Source organism: Elgaria multicarinata, chromosome 21 (genome assembly GCF_023053635.1).
Source record: "Elgaria multicarinata webbii isolate HBS135686 ecotype San Diego chromosome 21, rElgMul1.1.pri, whole genome shotgun sequence".
NCBI classification, from domain to species: domain Eukaryota; kingdom Metazoa; phylum Chordata; class Lepidosauria; order Squamata; family Anguidae; genus Elgaria; species Elgaria multicarinata.
This window is the reverse complement of record NC_086191.1, coordinates 16,379,088-16,403,063: the sequence shown is the minus strand read 5'-3', so window position 1 is coordinate 16,403,063 and position 23,976 is coordinate 16,379,088. Positions and strand designations below refer to the sequence as shown.

The window sequence follows — 23,976 nt, the reverse complement described above, 5'->3', positions numbered from 1 at the left end:
CGCCATGCCGGCTTCTTCGCAGCACGGGATGGAGCAGAGAGGCCAGGTGGAGGAGGTGAAGAAGAAGAAGAAGAAGAAGAAGAAGAAGAAGAAGAAGAAGAAGAAGAGCTGGCCCGTCTGCCTCCTCCCAGAGATTTGGGGGACAGGGACAGGGGGATTTCCAGCCCAGTCTGCAAAGGAGGACGGAGTTCAGCCTTCCCCCAACTCTGGTGCCCCTTTGGATGTGATGGACAACAACTTCCGGTGTTCCTGACCATGAGCCACAGTACCAGGGTCTGATGGGAGACAGTCCAAGACCTGTCAGGGTGGGGAAGGCTCCTGTCACAGGCTGGGTCATTGGATCTCTAGCAACAGCCAGCCAATGGAGGGGCCGCCGAAGAGAAGGCCATGTTAGCCCAGCGTGTCTGGTGTGTTTGGTGGTGGGTGGCGTGGAGGGTTGTTCATCTGTAGCCCTTGAGGTCTCGCCGTTGCCCTGTTCCCGTAAGAAGAGCAACGGAGGCTGGTGGCTCCACCGTCAGGGAGGCAGAGGGCTCCTTTGGAGTTCTGATCGGTTGGATGCCCTTCCCCACTGACTTTGGAGCCACCAGCCTCCGCTGGACCAGTGCTCCCAGTGTCTCTCCCACTGAAAGCTCCTACCCCCTCTAAGCCAGCTGGGCCCTCCAGAGGTGTTGGGGCTTCCTCCCCATTGGCTGTGAATGATGGGCGTTTCAGTCCCAACAGATCCGGACGGTGCCAGGTGAGGGAAGGCCGCTCATTCTGCATTGCGCACGCTGGAGCTGCTGAGCTGGGGGCGGGCAGATTGGCAGAGAGCGGCAGAGATCCAGGCGCACCGAGGGAAGAAGCTCCCCAGAAGCAGCAATGCTATTGTGGGACCCCCTGTGCTTCTGTTTAGGTCTGTCACAGGGCTGAACGCGGCAGGGATTGGGGATGAAGCCCGTGCTTCCCGGGCAGGCATCGTGATCTCACGACGGGGGGCGGCAATGGCAGCTTGGACATGCTCGTGGCCGGACCTGCTATTTGGGAGTGGGAGGGAAAGGTGTGCGAGAAACAGCCACGCGGCACACGGTGTCCGATGCCGTGAAAGCTATTTAATCTGTGAAAACGTTTTTCGTCAAATGAAATGTCATTTTAATAAAAATGTGAATGCTCGAACACCCCCAGGTCCTTCCTGGTTGTCTCATTGCCTTCGCGTTTCTTGTCCAGAAGACCGGAGGAGCAGGAGCGGTTAACATCAGGGGAAACAGGTCTAAGAATTTACATCCTGTGGATTATTTCCCGATAGCTGCCCTACGAAAGGGACTTCAGAGAGAGAGAGAGAGAGAGAGAATGGAAACAGGCCACCTCGGTCAGTTGTCCCCAGGCTGGTGCTTTCCAGATGTGTTGGGACTACAACTTCCAGTATCCCCGGCCAGCATGACTTTGGGAAGGGTCTGAAGCCGCATTGTGGAGCCTAGAAGTCCCTGGCTGCTGTTGGCAAATAGCAAAATGGGGGTGGAAAGTGATCCGAATGGCTGGAGTTAACATCACATCTGAGGAAAGCAGCATCTCCAGGCTTGTGGGGGTGAAAGTGCTCTCCCTTCCCCAGGCATTCCCTAAATCTTTTGGGGGCTGGAGTGACTGAGCTGGGGGTGTGAGCCTTTTCAAAACCCTGCTTAGGGAACAATGCCTTTAGCAGGCCAACTCCAGGCCCCAATAAATGTGCAAGCTTTCGAGCTCCCCAGATCTCTTCCTCAGGCAAAATTTTATGAAAACCAGGGAGACTAGAAGAGGTGTGTGTGTTAAAGGCTGACGATGTTGAAGTGATGGAGCCTGTGTGGTCAAGATCAAGGGGGATGAGGGGGTTGCAGGTACCAAGTGGCGCCTGACCAGGTGATGGGGCTGGCTTCAGGCTGCACCTGGGGAATGCAAAGTCCAGCTGTTGCTCCACACGGATTCCGTCCTTCGGTGAAACACACATATTTTTTAACAGTAGTTTTTGGCCTGTGGGCCCAGAGCCCTTGTGGAGTTTCTGCTTGAAGGAACAGAGTGTGTTTTATGTTAACCGCTGGAATTGCATTGCACGGGCTGCTGTGGTTGCATCGCAGGCTGCCTGGAGTTTGCGGTTCTCTGGTCTCCGCTGCCATCCAGGGACCGGGGCCGCCTCTTTGGTCCAGCTGGGCTGATGGCCTGCAGTACCCCTCCCTGGCCGTTATCCGGGTGGCGCTGTAGGCCAGCCCAGGTCAAGCTCAACTTGGCTAGGAGTCCGCTGCTCAGGCCAGGGTCTGGTTTGAGCCTCTGTGTCCCTTCTTATTATTTATTTATTTATTTATTTATTTATTTATTTATTTATTTATTTATCTAGCACCATCAATGTACTTGGTGCTGTACAGAGTAAAACTATTCCAGAGCTGGGAACTGGGGCCTGATCAGAACACTCCAGTCCTATTGAGGGCCATTTCCCGAGCTGGCTCCCCTCCAGATTGCTGAAGGATGTCCTGCATCTCTTCGCTCTGCAAGGCGCCTCCCCATTGCTCTAAAACGCAAGGGTGTGATGGTTCCTTTGGGCAAAGGACAGACTAGGAAAACATAAACCGTCCTTCAGTCTCACACAATGGTTCAGAACAGAACCCTGGAAGCTGCAGGGCATGAAAGTGATAAGCCACGTCCTGCATCGGCCCTTAGCCGGGATCCCAGGCATGGTTTTAAGTAGGCGTTGGGGATCGGTGGAGGGAGCAAAAGGTGAGGAAGAGGAGGAGGAGGGAGTGATGTGTGTTGCCTACTTTTCAGGCACTTGTTAACATATTTATTATTTATTACACCTGCGTATTTAATAGGCAATGAATAAAGTTTTAAGGGATCACATTCAGTACGGTTGCAATTGCTTTATCACAGACGTACACTTGGATTTAAACATACAAATATAACAACTAGAAACTGAGCACTCCAGACTTACACACACACAGACATGGCAGGGGGCAGAAGGGACGGCTTTGGGGGGTGGCCTCTTCGCATGGTGGTTAGAGAGAAATTTGTCCCCCATTCAGTCATGTGTGGGATTGTATCCTACAGACAATTGACTACCAATCTTTCACCCAGGGAAGTTAGTCAGAAGAGGAGAAATTCATACGACCACTCAAATTAGAGTAGCAATTACAGTGTTAAGAGTACATGGGTCTGAGTTTCTGGGACTCCTGCTTTTCACGGACATCATCTGCTTGAAATGGGATGTTCAAAAATCTGCCCTGGAAAATGATTGTTGATAGAACAGTAAGTCTTGCAAGTATGAACGCTCTGCAAGCTTGTATATTCCTAAGAGACTAGTCCTTTGCTGCTTTTTTGCCCCTCAGTCCCCTCACCATAGAGGGGCTGATGAATAATACAAGTGCAGCTGATGCGTAGTGAACCCTGCCCTCCAAAATTTGCACGTGATGTGGCCCACATCCCCTCCCTCGTGTGCCCGAATTGACCACCTCCGTGGCTGCACCCTCAGCCCACCTTCACACCACACTGAGTGGCCGAGCACGGCTGTCCATCATCCTTCTGGTGAAGGGGCTGCCCTGCCTGTTTGGCATGGAGGAAATTAACTGCCGTTAAAGCTCAAGTTTTGAACTTTTCAAAACTTCCACAATTTCCTGCACACCTACAAAGCTCAAGCTTCGGTTTAAAACAAAAATGAGCAAAATCGGTCTAGTAGAGCTTGAATAATAAGCCTTACACTCCTGTATTCTTATATAAGAGGTCAGATAAGCAGGTGAGTTACCAAAACTGGGCAGAGTGTAAGAACATCAGGAGAGCCCTGATGCCAGATCAGTCCAAGGGTCCATCTAGTACAGCATCCTGCCTCTTTTCACTCCCTTTATGTTCCCCCAGAGTGCATGACAGCGTTTGAGTAACCTCTCTTGTTCTGTTCCTCACAAGTTCCCTCGCAGGGGCAAGGCTCCCTTGTCTCTTCATCAGCACATTTTTTGGGAGCCTGCTTTTAATCCTGCACAGCTTCTGCAACAGCTAGATAAGGCGCTTTCTTGCTGTATCAGTTTGAACTCGGCTGTGATAAGCAAAACAAAACTCTTGCTAAGCTGTGGAACGGAGAGCTTAAATGCCGGCTTAAAGTTAAGCCTGTGCTTCAAGCCTTTGTGGATTAAACACCCTCAAAAGGGGCATGAGTGCTCCCCTTTCTGGGTTCTCTTTTTCATCAGGGCCTGACAGATTTGGGACTGATGGGGTGGCAACAGCCCACCTGTTCTGTGAAAGGCTGGTCTCTGAAGGCTCTGGCAGAGAACGAAGAAAGTCCCGCCCCCCCCCCCCCCTTACTGGAAAGCGTACCGCTGTGGGATGTTTGCTTTGACAGCTTTTCCTCGCGTGTTCTGAATTTAGAAAAATAAATCGTAGTTTCGGAGTGCGATTCAGGGAACCTCAGAACGAACGCATTTATGCCACTGCTTAAACGTAAGATGTGTGTTCTGGGCTGGGGAAAATTGATGCTTTTTTTGGAATTAAAGTAATTTTTAGTACAGGTGCTTATGATACTGGCAGGTGGCTGGCTCTCCCCCTCCTGTGTGCGAGAGAACCGGGAACGCCTGCCGTCCCACGGGGGTAAGCAGCAGCTCAAAAGCAATGGAAGGATGCTTCCCCTCCCCGCTAAAAAGATATTTGGTCCTCCCCCCCATATGCAAATGTGTGCAGATGTAATTGATGGATTAACTGATTAGTCCGTTTTTAAATCAAACAAACAAACATGCGATTCATCAGATAAGATGGATTTATTTCAAAATATTTCATTCCTTGTCTGTGACAGCCCGGCTCTCTCTGGCGCTATGAATCCCTCTCCAACCTTCCTTTGAAAGGACCTTCTTCTCTCACCCTGGCAGGGAAGGATCGGGGACCCCTTTAATCTCCTGCCAAGGGGCAAACCTCCCAAGGAAGTGAGGTTAGTTTTTGGCCGGATCATGCGACTCTTTTTAACCCTGCGCTTACATGGCAAAGGCGTGGCCCCCTTAATTTCTTTTAGATGTCACGCTGTGGGGCCTTGTGGATGCCGCACAGGCGGTCTCGAGTCCAGCCATTCCGCTTTTTGCAAGTGTTTGGGCCGTCTTCTGGAGCCTCAACATGTGTCAGCAACAGGGGTGTAGCGGAAGCAGCGTTTATAGGGACAGGAATGCTGACCTGACCTGCCACCCCGCTCAGAATTCCCTGTTCCCTCTGAGCTGAGCTAAAATCCTCATGGTAGTTGGAGGGGGGGCAGGGGGATTTCCCCAGCAACAATATCTTGCTCCCTGTTCTAATGCAAAGTATTTTGGGGTGTCCTGGCCTTGAATAGGCAATTAAGACCCATCCACTTTATGAACAGATGTGCTCCTGGTGGAGATAAAACCTGCGAGTACCAGCTTGTTGACATGGATCAACCCAGCTGCCTGCAGTTTTGGACGCTCCTTGAGGGTCTGGCTACGAAGGACTGTCACTTCCACACGCACCAACGTTTGCCACTGCAACCCTGGCCAGCGAGGTTTTGGCATCTTTTTGGCTTTGCCGCACCATAATGGAACTGTGCAAATAATGGGCTCGTTAGATTCCCCGCAACTCCAGGGAAGCAGCCTGGCTGTGGGAAAAGAAGTTGGCCTTGGGTCTGTTTTAGAAGGGAGCGAAGGCTGAGCAAGCAGGAACTCGGCAAAGGTGGTGGCGGGGATGGGTCAAGAGGCATCGTGGTCAGCATCCGCCTCGCCTGCCCTCGAGCCCCCTTCCGGCCAGCCTTGGGGGCCTCACCTGCCCCTTGTTTCTCTTTTGTCCACTTGGGGGCCCCTGCCCACCCCTGCCCTGCCCCATATCCTCCCCTCCCTACTTTCAGCGGATTGGGGCCACCCACAGGAGCGCCGTTCCAAGTCCACCTTCCCTATTTATTGCCCAGCTTCATTGACTCTCTATACAGATATAAATATACAGGAAGTGTGTCTGGGAAGACCTTTCCCCTCTGTGTAACGGCCTCCCTTTTGCAAGGCCTTCGCCCCAGCTGTCCCGGGCCGGCCAGCACTCTGCGGGCACCACGAAGCCCAGAATGGTCGGCCCAGTCTCCGGATAGTCTGGCCCTTGGGGATCCTTCGGCTCACACTCGTCTTCTCCCCTTCCGGCCCCGTCCACCCCCTCCTGGCGGTCCGGTTAAACCTTGGACTCGCTCTCCGCGCTGGTGAGGTCCCCGTTCCGCTCCTTGTCCCCGTCTTCCTTCTTCTCTGTCCCGTCTTCCACTTTCTCATCCAGCCGGCTTGGGATCGACCAGTACAGGTGGGCGTCCATGCGGGCTGCGGCGTCAGACAGTTCCCGGGCGCTGCAGTTGGGCGTGGGCACCTCAAAGGTCTGGTGGAAGCTGTTGTAGTCCACTTCATAAAAGCCGTCCTCGAGGGACAGGACAGACATGAAGCGGTGGCCCCAAAGGACCTCGTCCACCAGGTAGGAGCTCCGCGCCTGGCACGTCATCCCTGCATGGGAACAAATGGAAGGGAATAGGGCGTGAATGGCAAGCCGTGTCCCGAGTTGGGCACGGAAGGTGGCGTGGCTGTTAACAGGGCCCTACCAGCGTTGGTGTGGCTTGCTAATGCACGGAGTTCCTGCAGGATGCCTCTGTGCCCCTGAACCCTTTCTCAGCCACAGGAAGCCTGTGAGGGAAGCTGGGTCTTCGCTCATCATCTGTGCAACCACATCCTCTGGGCACTCCAGAGCTCCAGGATGTGAAGGCTGTGTGTGCAATTGGGCGTCCCGCCTGCTGCAGAGTGTTCACCCTGGGTGAGCGAATAAGCAAGCAACCGGGTTCGTGGATGCCTGTTTAGGGTTCACTCGGAAGAGGTTTGCGCAGGACAGCTTGCTGGTGGATTGTGCCCCTCGCTCCCTAAAGGGAAGGCCCGTGTGTGGCGGCCGTCGGCTCCTGAAGGCCTGGTGCTGGGGCCCAAGGGCAAAGCCCGGCCACAGCTCCATGCCCTCTTGGCCCTGACCCAAGCCCTGCTGGGCTCCGGCTCTTTAGTTTGCAGCTGTCGAGGGGTTGGAGAGACAAACGGGACTGCACCTCCTTACTCATGACCGCCTTTCTCTCTCTTTCTCTTTTAAAAGGCGAGCATTTGTTTAGGGCTCGTCTATTGCGTTTTGCGCGAGTTTTCTCTTGCACGTCGCCTTGGGAGGGGGCGGCGCCCTTCAAGGCGGCCTCAAACTCTTTCAGAACGAAAGAATAAAAGTTGGGCATGCGTCAATCACCCCAACCCACCTCAAAAAAGGCAGTGTGTCCTCCCAATCTTACAACCCTAAGCCTTCGGAGAGGAGCTCCAACGTTTTAGCAAGGGTGTGTGTGTGTGAACTGCACAGGAGCCAGGATACCACCGAATGGTCAGTGGTTGGGGGCCAGGGAGACGACGGGGCCACCAGGGGAGTTGCGGGCATGAGGTTCTGCCCCCTGGTTGAGTGGAAGGGGAGACGGCGGTTGCAGGGCTTCCTTTGGGTGCCCTCTTAAGAGCCGGGATGCGTCCCTTACCTGTGGCCTCCACCATCCCTTCCAAGATGACCACGATCTCGAACTCGTCCTTCTTCAGCTGCTCCTTGGAGACCTCCCAGAAGGGGCTGTGCTCGTTGATTTCATGGCTGATGATGAGGGGCGAGACCAGGAAGAGGCGGTCATCGCCCGTCTCGAAGCCCACGTTGATGTCCGTCTGGTTGAGGGGGATGAACTCCCCCTCCTGGGTCTGCTTGGATTTGATCAGCTTGGCGCGGATCGAGGCCTCCACGATGTGGGAGTTGCGCAGGTCGCCCACCCGGAACATGAGGCAGAGGCGGTCGTCCCGCAGGGAGATGACGGCGTGAGAGGAGAAGACCAGCGTCTCGGCTCGCTTGTTGGGCTGGGAGATCTTGACGAACATGCAGCCAACCATGAAGGCATTGACCATGGAGCCCAGGATGGCCTGCAGCAAGAGCAGGATGATGCCCTCAGGGCACTTGTCCGTGATGACCCGGTGCCCATAGCCGATGGTCGTCTCTGTCTCGATGGAGAAGAGGAAGGCCGAGACGAAGCCGTTGAGGTTGTTGACGCACGGCGTCCAGGCGTCATCGCCCAGGTGGTCCAGGTCGCCGCGGCAGTAGGCGATGAACCACCAGATGAGGCCGAAGAAGAGCCAGGTGATGGCGTAGGCCAGGATGAAGACCAGCAGGCTGAAGCGCCACTTCAGGTCCACCAGGGTGGTGAAGATGTCGGTCAGGTAGCGGTACGTCTCGTGCACGTTGCCGTGCTGGACGTTGCACTTGCCGTCCTTCTCCACGTACCGCTGGCGGCCCCGCTTCTTCTCGGCCTTCTCGGGCTCCTCGCCCAGGCGCTTCAGGGCCGCCGGCTTGAGCTGGCGGGAAGGCAGCGGCGCTTTGGCTTCCGACACTGGGGTCTCGGGCACGGCGGAGAAGGCGGAGTTCTCCTTCGCCATCTTAGCTCCTGGGAGGCCAAAGCAGCTCCTTTGCGTCTGCAGGGGAACACGGAGCGGGCAGAAGAGGGGGAGGTCAGAGAGGAAGCCGTTTCCCCCACAGGAGGCAGACAGGGCTGGGGTCCCTTTGCCCTCTTCCACCCCCCTGACCCCCTCATATCTGCTGGGCCAGGAGGCATCATGCTCAGGAGCAGAGCACCGCTTTAGCACTTCAAACGCGTCCACGCGAACAAAGGCTGCAGTTTTGCTGAATTCTGTGCAAAATCTAGTTTCAGCTCTAGAATGTATATAACCTTTAATTTTCTGTTTCTGGCCTAAGGGTGGAATCTGCTTTCAATGCACCCCAGCCCAGCCCCCCCAATACAAAAGCAGGGATGCCCAGAGTTGCAGCAGTGTCTCTGTGGCAGTCCCGGTTCGATGGGACTTGTTTCTGAGAGATGTCTGTAGTACCGCCTGCTCCCCTCCGTCTTTTGGGAGCAAAAGGCCTGATCCGTTTCTGGGCAAGTTTTAAGCACAGGCAGCACTGAGTCTACTGAAGACTCATGCTGGCTGTGGATGCTGGGAGTTGCATTTCAACACATCAGGAATGCACTAGGTCAGGGAAGGCTCATCTCTGGCTTTGTAATTAATTTAGTTTGATTGAGATCCTCTTCAAAGTTGTACATAGCCTTGGGAGGGGGTCCTTTTGGGCAGAAAGGTGAAACCGCAATATTTTAGATTGCCCTTCCTTCTGAATTCCAAGGCAGATCTTGATCTCTTGAAACAAAGCCACAAAACACATGGCCTCTGACGCACACTGTACAAAATGCCCCAACGGCTCATTCGTATGTGAGTGGCACCAAACAACTCTTGTGATTGTTATAAAACTGAATGAAAAGCACAAGCAAAAGGGAAGGGTACAGAGAACCCCACAGCCCCACTTCCCTTCTTTGTATTTTCATACCATTTTTGGATATCATTGGGTGAATTTTCATGGATTTTTTTTTAAAAAACACCCTCAAGTGAAGAAAACGCTGCACCAGTGGAACCTGGCTATTGAGGCCTCGGAGACGTGCCAGAGTCTGACTCATCCGGGGCTGGAAAACGAAGGCGACTGGCCAAGTTGAGATACTGGGAAAAATACATTTCGCACTTTGAGTTTTAACTGATTTCTATTGACACGCCCTTGCATAGGATAGATCCCCGGGTCTCTGCAAGTAGGAAGCAGGCACACAGATGTTCTCCAGACAAGAGTAGGAACATGTAAGCTTCCTTTGCATTTGAGGGGGGAGGGAGAGGAGTCATGTGGCACCTTAAAGGCTGATTGTGGCATCAGCTTCTGTGGGCAAGATTTCACTTCTTCAGACGCAACCTGGCTGGAAACTAAACTAGAACCCAGACAAAATGACGGAGCTGCTTTCAGCCCACTGGAAACGTCGGTCAAGTGATCTCTAAGACTTTATAAGACTGGTCTTTTTTCCGTCTGATGTAACAGACTAAGAGGGCTACAGCCCCTGTAAAACAATTTGAACTCTCAGGGAAGAAAGGGATCCATCCATTTGGCTAGGATGTGGATCAATCCTTCTCAAGGGGACCTTTCCCAAGCAGGCCGCCTGCATCCACTTTGCGATTAATTGGGGCACCACCACCCCCGCCCCACATACGACCCTGTGCCTTTAGCCGCACAGAAAGGCCGTTGCCTCAGGCAAACCATGTTGCCAAAACATTGGCCTTACTCATCCTCCTCATGGGTTAAACGCGCTGCTGGTGGGTGCAGGGTGGCACTGGTTATTGGGACCCACAGCAGGTCAACGGAGGGGCTGCTGCTCTAGGCAGCCCCCGAACCCACCAGCAGCAACCTCTGACCCCACGCTTTGGGGCAGCCTTCTCCAACCTGGTGCCCTCCAGACGTTTTGGACTTTGGAAGCCAAGAGTGGCTAGAAGGAGAACCACACGCTGGCAAAAACTGCTGTTGTCTTGACTGCGGACCTGTTAATCTGGTGCTAAAAGGGTTCAGCCATTGTGCTAACAAAACACTGACGAGGCTCCTGCAAACAGAACATGGCGAATTTTACCTGGAATGGCTGAATGACCTGAATGAGGGTTTGGAGGAGATCGACAAGAAGACCTGCCTAAAAGCCTCGCAAGCTCCTATTCTAGACCTTTGGCCACGAAGGCCTTAAAGTTCTGCACGAGGGAACTGCCGGGGCTAGGAAAAGCAGACCTTTCTTTTTACCGCATGTGAGTCACGGGCCGGCAACATCTCTGTCTATTTCATACGGCTGGCACAGATGGGGTATGAACACGAGAACACTCCAGTCACTCCTCCCTGGCAAGACCCGCACACTTTTTAAAATTTAAATTTGTACCCATGAGGCCTAGAAACGTACTCTTCCCTTGTTTCTGCTCGTGACGAAAACGGATGAAAACAAACGGATGAAAACTTGCGGCCCTGCTCAGTGCTTCATTTCACGTGCATATTTCCTGCACATGATCCTGTCTTGCTGAGGAGCAGGAGCAGGGGGTGCTGACATTTTGCATGGGGTGAAAGTCAGCTCAGCCTTTCTGGCTTCATATTCTGCTCTTCTCTTTATCCTGCTCCCTCGTTAGGCTGAGATCCTGCAAAACCGGCTTGTGCATTGACTCCTCCTGCAACCGGGTGAGTGGGAAAGTGGGAGGCAGAGGCGAACTGGCAGCCCTGGAGACTTCCAGGTGGCCCTTCTAATTAGCGGCCCGCTCTATTTTTAAATGCTGCCCACACAGCTAATTGATGGATGATCTATCCTATAAAGGTGCAAAGATCCACTTCCATAAAGGGATCCAGCTTTCTCTTCATAGACCAGGTTGAGGGAAAGGCCTGACCCTCCCCTGAGGAACGATGCTTCATTCGCTCAGTTCCAAGTAGTGAGATTTTCTACATAATATATCTGATTAATTGGAGGAGGGAGGAGGCACACAGTAGAGGTTTATAAAATTGCTGATGGTGTGGAGAAACTGGACAGAGGTACATTTTTTACCTGCCTTGAATGATATTACATAGCTTGGGACCGCAATACCTGATGGAACGCCTCTCCCGACATAAACCTACCCGTACACTGTGCTCAACATCTAAGATCCTCCTCCGAGTTCCTACTCCCAGGGAAGCTTGGAGGATGGCAACAAGGGAGAGGGCCTTTTCAGTGGTGGCCCCCCAGTTATGGAATGATCGCCCCGATGAGGCTTGCCTGGTGCCAACATTGTTTTCTTTTCGGCGCCAGGTCAAGACTTTTCTCTTCTCCCAGGCATTTTAACAACATTTAACAACGTTAAGTTTGTTTTTAATGGACCCCAGAATTGTTGTTTTTAAATGGATACTGGTGTTTTTATACTGTTTTTTATGTTTTTGATGGTTTTTAAATTTTGTATACTTTTAATGTTTACCATTTTTAATTGTTGTAAACCGCCCAGAGAGCTTCAGCTGTGGGGCGGTATATAAATATAATAAAATAAATAAATAAATAAAATAAATATTAGAACTCAGGAGGTGGAGATTCTAAAAAGAGGGATGAAAAAAGCCCATCTTTGCCCTTTGCACCGTCAACTTGTGGGACTCACTGCTACAGGAAATGGTGATAGCCGTGGGCTTTTTAAAAGGGAATCAGACAAATTCATGGAGAACGTGAAGTGATGCTTAAATAGAAGGTCCAGGTTCTGAGACAGCCTAGCTCTAAATACCAGCTGTGGGAGTGTGTGTGTGTGTGAGTGTGTGTGTGTGTGTGTGTGTGTGTGTGTGTGTATGTATGTCAGAGGGAGATGGCTGTTGCCTTCATAGGGGTACATGAGCTCTGAGCTTCGGGACTCAGAGCTCATGTGTCAGGGATGCTTTAGGGTGGATTCCTGCATTGAGCAGGGGGTTGGACTCGATGGCTTTATAGGCCCCTTTCAACTCTATGATTCTATGACTCACTGAGTGGCCCTCACTGAGTGGCCTCAACTGCAACATGGGGATAATGCCCTTGTCCTACCGCACAGGGTTGTTGTGGCTATTTTGGCTTTTATATTGCCTTGTTTGTGTTTTGAGATGCTGGGATGGCAGGCCGTATAGAAGCAGCTTAAATGAACGAATGACTGAACAGTGCTGAGAATAATGCGTAGCCCTTTGCAGACTCTGAATAGTACAAATGCAAAGAGAGATCACCATAAAAGGGTCTGAGCTGCTGGCGTCTGACTTTGCAGAGTCGCTGCTGTTCACCTGAGCTCCAAAGCCCTTTGAAGCGACACCTGGCCTTTTCTCCTGACCTTTCAGGGCATCCCTGCAAGAGGGAGGCCATCCGAAGCAGAGGGCATCTCCCCCCCTTCCATGTGGACGGATGCAGGAGAGTTTCCCCAGTGGCTTGTGTGCTTGCAGGCAGAGCAGAAGGTGCAACGCGCTCCTCTTATGCAAGACAACAAGCAGACTGGCGAATGAGCGAGCTTGTGGTGTGCGTCAGATCTTTGGGCTGGGAAAAGGAGCCGGAAGCCCCGCGGAGCCCGGACTCAGAGCCCCAGGGTCTGAGCCACACTGTTTTAGCTCACATCGGGCAGGGGAGCCTTGAGAAAATCCACAGAAGTGGGTCACCTTGGGCACTGGGCCTGATCCCAGCTTGGGAGCTGCTTGCTCAGTGTGTGTGTGTATGAGAGAGAGAGAGAGAGAGAGAGGTGACAAGGCAGCCAGAGCAAGAAGGAGGAGCGGCAGCAGGGGACTTTTGTGGTGGGCAGGGGGAAAGTGTTGGCGGTGGCATCCCTCTGGATGGAGGGAATGAGCCCCTGGGCAGCTGCCTGCAATGCCAGCCTCCCAGCCGTCTGTGTCAGCTCCAAAGGCCTCCTGCCTTCACCTGCTCCTGAGCTCTCTCCATGGTTCTGACGCCTCGCTTGCCTGCTCTGGCTCCTGGGCTTCTCCTGGTCGGCTCAGGCTGCCTGTCTGGTTTGCGTAAACACCTGAGCATCTCTGGGGGCCCTCAGCCTTGAAGCAGACACCTGAAATCTGGCGCCCCTTCTATGAGCCATGTCTTTCCCCTACCTGCCTTTCTCACAGAGCCCCTGGCTAAGGACGGCCCAGTGTCTCAGGAGCAGAGCCGAGGTTAATACCTTGTAAACCTCCTTGAGTCCCAGGAATGGGGGGAAAAGGTGGCTGATGATGATGATGATGATGATGATGATGATGATCCTGCATGTGGGAGAGCCCAGATCTGCTCTCTGGCTGAAAAGAATCAGGCGTCACAGGAGGGAAAAGTCTTGGAAGAGCTACAAACACAGAGACGTGTTTGAGCCACTCAGTAACCTGCTTTCTAGGCCCCTCAGGGCAGCGCACTTTGCCCAATGCCCTGGATCACGCTGGGGAGGCCGAGGGGGCAGCCTCCTGTTTTTTTTTGGGGGGGTGCCGGGGGCTTGGCTTGATGCCATTCCTGAGATGTGTTCTGTTTTAGGATTGGGCCTACTGGCTGGAAGTAATGGGAGTTCCAATCCCAATATAGCTGGAGGGCACCAGGTTGGGGGAGCAGACATTAGACTCTCCCACCTTCCTGCCCCCAAACCAGAGCCATGAGAGCAAAGCAGAGTGGGGCAGGACTTGGCTTCCGTGTAAACATACTTGCGGACACACCACTGTGGTGCAGCACTAGGGCAGAGAGAGCTGAACGCAGTTGCACCTCAGCCTCTGATAGATCCATTCGACCTGCCCACTGCCTGGTCACAGGCAGAGCCAAGAACAGGGGCAAAGGGAGGAGCCAGGTGTGTGCACATGTGGATCATTCGTGTCCCCCAAACTCACTGAGAGGTGCAGCGGGGCGTTCCTCCAGCTCTGTGCTGCTCAGTCTCCCTTGGCCAGCCCAGGGCTTAGGGCTTTTTCCTGTGCCTCCACACTCTCTTGACATTTTGGGATCAGGCCAAAAGGGACTTTTATAGGATCCCCTTGCTGCATGTGTGTGTGTGTGTGTACTTGTTTGTTTGTGTGTGTGTATAAGGATCTGTTCCTTTGAGTTGCCTGGCAGAGCCCTACCCCCAACGCACAGCTCCCAGGGCCTTTCTAAGAAACACCTACTCATTCCAAAGCCAGAAATATTCCAGCTGAAACACATCCGCCTCCTGCCCACCTGCCACAGAGTCGCTGCCCTTGGCTCCTCCTGAAGCTGCAGCCTGGCCCCTTCCTCCCCTCTTCCTCTCCTCCCCCCACACTTTGGGACTTTCTACTTGAGAATGGGCTCTCCAAGAAGAAGGAGGAGAATCTGCCCCTGGGTTAGGAGAAGCGGTGTGTTCTGGCTCTGCTCTAGATGCCGCTGGGACTTCATCTCCCAAAGAGCAGGGCCGATGACTGGGGATGATGGGGCTTGCATTCCCCATGTGGAGAGAGATGGTTTATTGCAGTGATGACTCCTCCTGTCTTCCTCCAGACAGTGAAGCCATTTCCATGGGGGGTGGGTGGGTCACAAAAGGTGCCAGGAAGTGTCCGGGAGAGTCTTTATTTGCGTTTCTTCAGGAAGGGGATTTGGAGGTGGGAGACCAGGGTCCCAATCCCTAATCCCCCATGACATCTGCAAGGGTCCTTGGACTCTTGCTCTACCTCCCTCCTTCCCTCAGCCTACACGTTTATGTGTTTCTGGGAAAGAGAAGTTCGAATCCCAAATCCCTCAGAAAGGAGATTTTTTTCCTTGCTCCCTCTTCCTCCCTCTTCTCTCTCTCTCTCCACCTGTCCCACCTTGCAAGGTTGGAAGGATAAAGTGAGAAACACAGTTAGAAGTATAGCTATTTCAGGGAAGGAGGCCTGTGTTCAAAACCTGAATCCTCCATAATGTTCACACAGGATGGACTTCCAGAGTCTCTTTCCTTCCCTCCTTCAGCCTGGCCAACCTCACAGGATGGTTGTGGTAAGGATAAAATAAGGTTTAAGGCCATACTTTTACCTCTTTAGTGTGTGTGTGTGTGTGGGGGGGGCAATAGACCTATGTTCGAATCCCAACGCCCCTGAAGTTCACAAGAGATGGCCTTCTTTGGGCCTCTCCCTGCGCCTCTCCCACAGCCCGTCCTACCTCACAGGGCTGTTGTTTTAAGATTAAAACAAGGGAGAAGGTTCTACATTTACCAATGCATGCGAGGGGAGAAGCCACCCCCGTCCCTTCACAGCTGCGACTAAGCTGCCACAGAGCTGGGGGTACGCACACAGAAGCAAATCCTGCAAGGGCAGGCAGCTCAAGCCCCCCTCCCCTAATTCAGGCAGAGAAGCAGGAGGGGGCTGAAACTTGGGGGGCAGGGAAGACCCCCCCCCACTAGCTCTTTGCCCGCAATGCAACTTCTGCCCCCCCCCCCGCCCATTTCCAGCCGCCTGGGCGCCCTTGGGGCTTGGCGGAGCTGTCCTCACCTGGTGGTGCTGAAGACGGTCCGGCGCCCGGCGGGGTCAGAGGCAGCGGCGGCGGCGGCGGCGGCGGCGGCAGCAGCGGCTGCCCGGGCTCTCTGGCGTCGCCCATCTCGCCCGGGGCCCGCATGACATCCCCCGCCCCGCCCCGCCCCGCGCCCCCGGGCATGCAGGGCGCGCGCGGAAGGAAGGCAGCAGCAGCAGCAGCAGCAGCAGCAGCAGCCAGACCCGGCGCTGCCTCCCCTCCTCCGCCTAAATTTAGCCGCAGCTCCCGAGCCCGGGAGTCTATATATATGTGTGTCAGAGCCCCCCCTTCCCAGGCACCCTTGCTTCCCTGCCGTCGCCAAGGCAACGGCTCTGGACGTCCTTTGGCTGGGATGCTCGGCAGCGGCACAGCTCCTCCGTCTCTCCCTGTGAAAAAGGATGGAGGAGGAGGAGGGCAGGGTGGGGGTGGGGAGAGACCCCCGGGACGCCACGTCGGCCTGGTTTGAGGGGCAAGGGGGCCTTCGGGGTTCTGGGTACCGCTCAAGGCAGAGGGGGCGGCCGATTGCCCCCCGGGTGTTATTGCAATCTTCATACGTAATAATAACAACTTTCAGGGCAAGAGCCCTCCCTAGACCAAGCCCCGTACAGTTAAACCCCCTAAAATGATACAGCGGCAAAAAAAAATCCAAACACATCTTGGCAGCACTAAAATTACAATTGCAGCTAAAAAACCAAAGCAGCTGAATAAAACATAATCAGAAAAAGGACAAGTCAGTCTTGAGGCCCGTCCTAAAAGCTTGTAGTGATTGATGATTTGTTATTATTGCATTTCTATCCTGCCTTTCCTCCTCCAAGGAACCCAAGGTAGCATACATACTCCCTCTCCGCCTCTCCATTTATCCTCATGACAACAACCCTGTGAGGTAGGGTGGGCTGTGGCTGGCCCCAAGCTATCCAGTGAGCTTCCATGGCCGAGTGGGGACTAGAACCCGGATCTCCTGACTCTTGTGGCCACCAGATGTTTGGGTGTACAATTCTCCATCAGCCCCACCATGGCCAAGGGTGAGGAATGATGGGAATTGTAGGCCAAAACACCTGGAGGGGCTCAAGTTGCCCACCCCTGCTTTAAGGGAAAGCAGCGGGTTGAGAAGCCAACTTAAACCCAACTCCCCCCACACACACACACAAGAAGAAAACCATTGCCGCCTCCGCCTCCAGAGTGTGAATCTCTTTCTGTGTGTTTGTGTGTTCATGTCCTGCCTGTGATTAAAAGACTTCAGGCCTTGCATAACCCTCAGTGTGGAATTAATAATGCATTGCTGGGCAAGTTTGCATTGCAGAGATAATCCACACACACACACACACACACACACACACACACAGCAAGCAAAGTGATCAAAATGGGAGAAGACACAGGGACAGGGGGGTTACAGGCCAAGAATGGCCTCATCCTGACTCTATTGACTGGACCTGTTCTGTCCATTCTGCCCCCCACCCCGCTTTCCCAAGTCATGGGCCCTGGGTCAGCGTCTCCCCACCTCTCCGTTTTACACTTCACAAATGGTGCAAGGCGAAGTGTGTTTTCCTTTGTACTTGGGATGCCCGCATATCCAAGCGTGAAAGGAAAGGTGAGGATTTTGCGGCTCAGTGAAAGAATCCTAGAACCATTCCATGAAACCGGTGGGCAGGTAAAAAGAAAATCTTCGCACGATTCGGAATTAATTTACGGAACGTGCTGGTGGCCATGAGCTTAGCGTGCTTACAGAGGGGAGGAGAGAGATTCAAGGAGGAGCGTGAGGAGCCTGGTCCATCAATGGCTCTTAGAAATTAGGGCTGGGAAGAGAACCTCCAAGATCAGAGGCAGACCACCTTAGAATGCTCTGCAGTGACCCCACTGCCCTCCTCACACCCTGCTTATGGGCTTCCCCTTGGTTGACCACTGCAGAAAGAGAATGCGGGGCCAGAGGGGCCTTTGCTCTGATCAAGCACGCTTAGGGTGCCATCCCTGATAAGGCCCTGCTCCTGGTTCCCACCCATTGAATTAAAGGGAGTTGGAATGGAAGATCTTTTGAGGGGTTCATTGAAGAGGAGGTGCTTCTTCTTCTGTGCTCAGGTGGTTTAGGCCTTCAGAGGTTAAAAACTCAACTCCTTGAACCGTGACAAGAAATGAGTTGGGAGGCAGTAGGGCGTAGCGGTTGGAGTATTGGACTTGAACCTGATCTCTCCTGGTTTAAATTCCTAGTCAGCTATGAAGCTCACTGGCCATCTTTGAGCCAGTTACTCTCTCCCTTTCAGCCTTAACCTTCTTCCCAGGGACAATGCGAGGATAAAATGGGGGTGGGTTAAAGAACCAAGCACAGAAAGGTGGGATATCAGTTGAATTAAATTAATATACATTTATTCCCCACCTTTCCTAGTGCACTTCCTTGTTTCTGACCTCTTTCTCATCATGGCTCCCACTTGCTTGCTTGGTGGGCAGAGAGCCAGGAGGCAGTGGGGGGGGGGGCTCTGCTCCTCCTACTTCTCACCACCACCGTTGTCTGGGCCAGAGCGAGAGGAAGGTGAACGAGCAGGTGGCACTGGGGGGAAGGAGGAGGAGGAGGAAGCCCGACTGTACCCACCTGTGACACCAGCCCTGCTTTTTACATATTTATTTATTTTATTTATTTATTATATTTATATACTGCCCCATAGCCGAAGCTCTCTGGGCGGTTTACAGTAAACATTAAAAAGTATACAAAATTTAAAACCATCAAAAACATAAGAGCAACAGTATAAAACAACAGTATCCATTTAAAAACAACAGTTCTGGGGTCCGTTAAAAAACAAACTTAGCGTTGTTAAATACTGTTAAATGTCTGGGAGAAGAGAAAAGTCTTGACCTGGCGCCTGAAAGATAACAGTGTTGGTGCCAGGCGAACCTCATCGGGGAGATCATTCCACAGCCGGGGGACCACCACAGAAAAGGCCCTCTCCCTTGTTGCCATCCTCTGAGCTTCCCTCGGAGTAGGCACTCGGAGGAGGACCTTAGACGTTGAGGGCAGTGTACAAGTAGGTTCATGGCAGGAGAGTCGTTCTGTCAGGTATTGTGGTCCCAAGCTGTGTAGGGCTTTATAGGTTAAAAACCAGCACCTTGAATTGGGCTCGGAAATGTATAGGCAGCCAAAGCAAGTGGGCCAGAATCGGTGTTATATGCTCAAACCTCCTTGTTCCAGTGATCAATCTGGCCACTGCATTTTGCACAAGCAGCAACTTCCAAACGGTCTTCAAAGGCTGTCCCACGTAGAGCGCATTGCAGTAATCTAATCTGGAGGTTACCAGAGTATGGACAACTGAAGCTAGGTTATCCTTGTCTGGATACGTATTCTCCTGAGATCTTTTTGAACCATTCTCTGCTCATTTCCCATTTAACCTTGCTTTGTTGTGGTTATGATCCAGCCTGCCCACAGAAGGGGGCTGTTTATATTTCTTGCTTCAAACACAGGCGTGGGAGGAGATTTTTTTTTAAACCCCTCTTTTTAAGAACATCTACATTAGGGGTGGGGGTGGAGGAAAGCGAGTCTTCTTTTAATCGAGATCTTCCCCTGCATGATAAAATGAAAAGCACCGCGGCTTGCTTGGGCAGAGGGTGTGTGTGTGTGGCTATCTCAGATGCACAAGAGCCCTGGGAGAAATCCAAACAGCAGCAGAGAACAAGAGCCGTTTTGTTGCTTCTCCAACCGAGCAAGTGAGAGGAGAGTTTTGCTTGTCTCAGCGAAAGCCGCCCTTCCTCGCCTGCAGCCGGCACGAACCAGTGGCAACAAATTGCCCCCTTCTGATCCGTTCGGATCTTGGGTGTTGTGACAGCGAGACTTCTTGACAGAGCTGGCTGGGGTTAGCAGACAACGCATTTTGCAAGTGGAGAGAGAAAAGAGAGAGAATCAGAGGAGAAGCAGGAGAGAGAGAGAGAGAGAGAGAGGCTGAGACAACGCAGGGTGGCATCTTCCACTGACACTCTTTTCACTCTGCCCGCCAGATGGTCGAGGTTCTCATGTGCCTGACCGTCAGATCAAATAGGTCCTTCTTTGCCCAGTACAAGAGGTTTTTTTTACTCCTGACCTGGGTTCGTGGGGGGCTTTGATCATGCAGAACACCCATTACCTGAGCAAGCGGACCAGGCAGAATCAGGAAAGCCCTTGCTGGATCAGAAAAGGAGAAGAGGCCGCATGTAATGGAAATAAACTCTGCTTGTGGAACTCTCTGCTGAGAGAGGGCAGGTTGGCTGCCTGTTCCCACCAACAGGCATTTTTATTCATGCAGGCCTTTGGCACGCAAGGTGGTCTGTTGGGTTGGGTATTCTTTTTATTCTGTTGTTGTTGTGTGTTTTCGCTGTGTGTTTAATTAGTCAGAACAAGTTTTGAGATGGAATTCGTAGAACTTTGGTGAGTTCGTTTTTTGCTGATTCACACATCATTATTTCCAAAAGCAGCTACCTGATGTCACACACACACACACACACACACACGTCACAACCAGCCCCCCCCCCACTGGTCTGTTGTTCTAAGCACATGATGCTGCCGTTGTACATCAGAGTCCTGTCTGATTAACAGCCATTAATAGAATTTTAGTTTTCTCACTTCATCTTGACTTTTGGGCTCTCTGTAGTTGAACACACCTGTTAAAAAATAAAAATAAAACCAAGAGTCCATTGAAAATGCAAAGCAAGGGCACAACCTTGGAGCCTGTGTTTCTGCATATTCAGAGCGGCGTGGTTGCCACCTAAAATCCCTTTCATCAGTGTGGCCAGAGCCTCCATATTAAACTATTTGTATTAGGTTGCTTCAATATCTAGAGATTACCCTTAAAGTGGCCACGGACACCACCAGTGTACCTGGCTACACAGCAGTGAGAAAATGTTTAATGGCCACAAGGGAGTAACTGACAACACAGTAGAAAGGGATTGGCAGAACTGTCCATGAAAGAATTGGTGTGAAGGAAACAGCGTAGACAAAACCCAGGCGTGATATGCTTGTTCTCTCTCGTTTTGTCCCCCTGCCTTCACAAATAGCCACCTTGTTTGACCTGCTTCCGGCTTTCGGGAACTCTGAGGCCACCTGTTCCATCTGCGTCGTCGAAAGGGACTTGGGTTTCAAGGTGGGATCGGCACAGAGCGTCTTGGGGCAATACGTGGCCCATGCAGGATCCCAAGGGGACCAGCAGGGAATGGAGAACGTGAAAGGTCCTGTCCACTCCACAGTCACCTGATACCCGTCTCCGGTTCTTTGTCATCCGTCTCCTCGCAAAGGTCACGTCTTTCAAGCCACAGAGGCTTCTGGGTTGGTTTCCCAGGATATTGTGTGCGCGTTGCTTTTGAGCTCTCTGGCATCCTGGCTAGTTGGTAGTGCTCTGAAGGAGTGGAGTGCACACACACACACAAGTATAGCAGAGGAATATTGAAAACAGAGCAGCCATGAACAGCTGTGGTTGGTGAAGCTGGTCTCTTGTCCTGCTCGGGCACTTCTCTCACAGACAAAGCTCTGGGCTACAGAAGGCGAAGCCTGCAAGGGAAACCCATCTTTAATTCAAGTGATGGATCCCCGATCTATCATCTGGAGGCCATATTCTGGCAGAGAAAGATACCTTGTCTTTCTACTTGCTGGTAAGATCAAATCCAGCGTAGCTTTGATTTTTTGTTGTATACATTTTTTGTTGTATACCTATACATCCTGGCTGAATTTTCCATCCAGTAAGATAGTGACATGATGTTTCTAAACACGGACAAGCACTAATATTATACATGAACATTTAGCTAAGAGTTCAGCCTCCTCTCTCAACTGTGTCCACCAGCAGGCTGTAAAGAGGGGGTTGAGTGAGGAAGTGAGGCTATTCCTTCTGCCAGCCCTGCTTTTTTCGTCTTCCCTCCTGATCCTGTTTTCTCTTTGTGCCGTGTCTTTTCAGATTGTAAGCCTGTGGGCAGGGACTACCCTGTTTTTATTGATTGCATGCATGTCGTGCCAAGAGAAGTAGGATAGAAATGCTCTACATGAATAAATGAATAAATAAGCAGACCATGCCTTTCTATAAAGTATCCAAGGCGGCATACATAATGTAGGTTATTCATTACATTTATATCCTTCCCTCCATCCAGCAAGGCACCCTGGGGGCTGTTCTCCCCCACCTATTTTATCCTCACAATAGCCCTGTGAGGTAAGTTACGCCTACTCTTCATAAAACTAATAAATGGAAGCCAACTTGCACAAAAAGATGTTGTTGTTCTCTTTCCTTTCCTCACTTGGATATACTCGGTCATTTTCTGCAATATACTGGGATGAGTTTGGGGATGGCTGACCTTTCAGGGCTCCCTTACTGCACAGCCCCTGCCCACCCACCCCGGACTCTATGGTTTATGTAAGGGAAGCTTTCACTGTTGATGGCTGATAACATTCTGGTGACGTGTTTGAATGGAGGCTAGGCTGCCCCAAGAAGGCAGAGGGGGATGGTTTCTTGTCATTAAGGACTGGAAAGGTGCAGAATCTCCAAAGAGGAAGCTGACAATTAAAGGTGCAGAATCTCCAAAGAGGAAGCTGACAATTAAAGGTGCAGAATCTCCAAAGAGGAAGCTGACAATTAAAGGTGCAGAATCTCCAAAGAGGAAGCTGACAGCTAAAGGCACAGGAGCCTAGAAAAGACACCTCAGCCCTGCTGCTTTGTCAGTTCACACTGGACCGGTTGATCTCCCAGCTGCAGGTTTTTAAACATTGTCCCCAGTCAGGTCTGAGAAGAGACAGGGGGCAGCCCAGAAAATGACGAACGCATCAATTTGGCAAGGATGACATTTGGATTTTCTGTAAAACGGGAGTGAAGAAAAGCTGGCACTTCCAGGGCTAAGCTGCTAGTGTGGAAGCCGCTCGCGGGTACTGACAGCAGGAATATCATACAAATCCAGACCTACAGCAAACACTGCCGGTCTCCAAGTGTTGGTGATCCAATTCACACACACGTTTTTATTTTATTTTATGCTTTCTTGTACATGGTTTCTTTCTTGTGAATCTCCATGGGATCTTCTGTACGATTCCATTCCACACCCAGTTTTACTAGTGTACTTTTACTTCTGGGGTCTCAGACCCACCTCTGAATTGAAATTTATTTATTATTTATTTATTTATTACATTTTTATATTACATTTTAAATGTATTACATTTTAAATTTACTTATTACATTCTTTTATTACATTTTAAATGTGGGCAAATGACTGTCTTGTGACCAGCCATGTTCACCATGGGAGCCATTTTATGAATGAGCAACCCCCTTTGCCACGGCAACCCTTTTGTGAGAGCACTCACGACACCCTCTGCATTCCAGATATTCCCACAAGCCCCAAAGGTTGGAGGTTCCAGTCCTGGTTAGTGAATGAATGAATGATTTTGCGGTTAAGATTGCCTGGTACAGGGACAGGATTTATTCAAAACAAACAGTCCCAGTCTTTCCCAAACAGTACAAATAAATAAATCAGAAAAAAAAGACTTTATTGAACTGGGACATCTACAAGAAGTGTAGCCGCCATTTGACATGAGAGACAGAGCAGAGTATCAAAGGCTGGTCTGGGAGAGAGGAATGGTTGGAAACAAAAGTTGAAACCTAGAGGCAGGAGGCAGGTGCCAAGAAACCTGTTCCTTTGTCAAGGTTAATTATGCTCCTTGGTACTACTGAACAATCACATTAAAGTTCAACACCAAAGTCTTTAGTAAGAAGGAAAACCACAGAATGTTCTGGAGATGGTCTCCTACAACATCTGCATTGTTTTGTCTGAAATCGCACCTGTTTCTCTGCATCCCAGACAGACGGGGCAACGCCAGGCCGTGACAAGTTGCAGCGCCACACCCCCTGGTCCTGGTGAATATGTCAAGGGCATGAGATTGTAACCCATGGGAACGCCTGCTGCTGGATCAGACTGAGCACCCATCGAGTCCAGCGCCCTGTTCCCCATCCTGGCTGTCCAGCTGCCGCTAGGAAGCCCACGAGCACGGCACAAGGCCGCGACACTCCATCGTAGCAGGCATCTGGCATTCAGGGGTATCCGACCGCTTCGACATGGGTTTTTTGCTCCTAGCCATCATGACAGCTGCTTTAATGGGTCCAACCAAGGTGGAGACCCCTGAGTCAGCTGCCCGTTCCACAGCCGGAAGCCGCTTGACCGCTCACAGATGTGGGGTAAATTGATTTAGCTGTTGGGGCTAAAAGTTCTTCATA

General features: G+C 51.8%; 1 protein-coding gene across 1 annotated transcript; it reads right to left on the bottom strand.

Annotated features, from left to right (window-relative positions):
* Positions 1-6,050: 6,050 nt before the first annotated feature.
* On the bottom strand, positions 6,051-15,779 carry KCNJ9 (potassium inwardly rectifying channel subfamily J member 9). The gene is made up of 3 exons (XM_063146339.1): positions 15,769-15,779; positions 7,487-8,456; positions 6,051-6,446 (listed from the first exon to the last, which is right to left on the bottom strand). The coding sequence occupies exons 2-3, from the start codon at positions 8,418-8,420 to the stop codon at positions 6,130-6,132; spliced, it is 1,251 nt and encodes a 416-aa protein (XP_063002409.1). The 5' UTR covers positions 8,421-8,456; positions 15,769-15,779; the 3' UTR covers positions 6,051-6,129.
* Between the last annotated feature and the right edge of the window lie 8,197 nt (positions 15,780-23,976).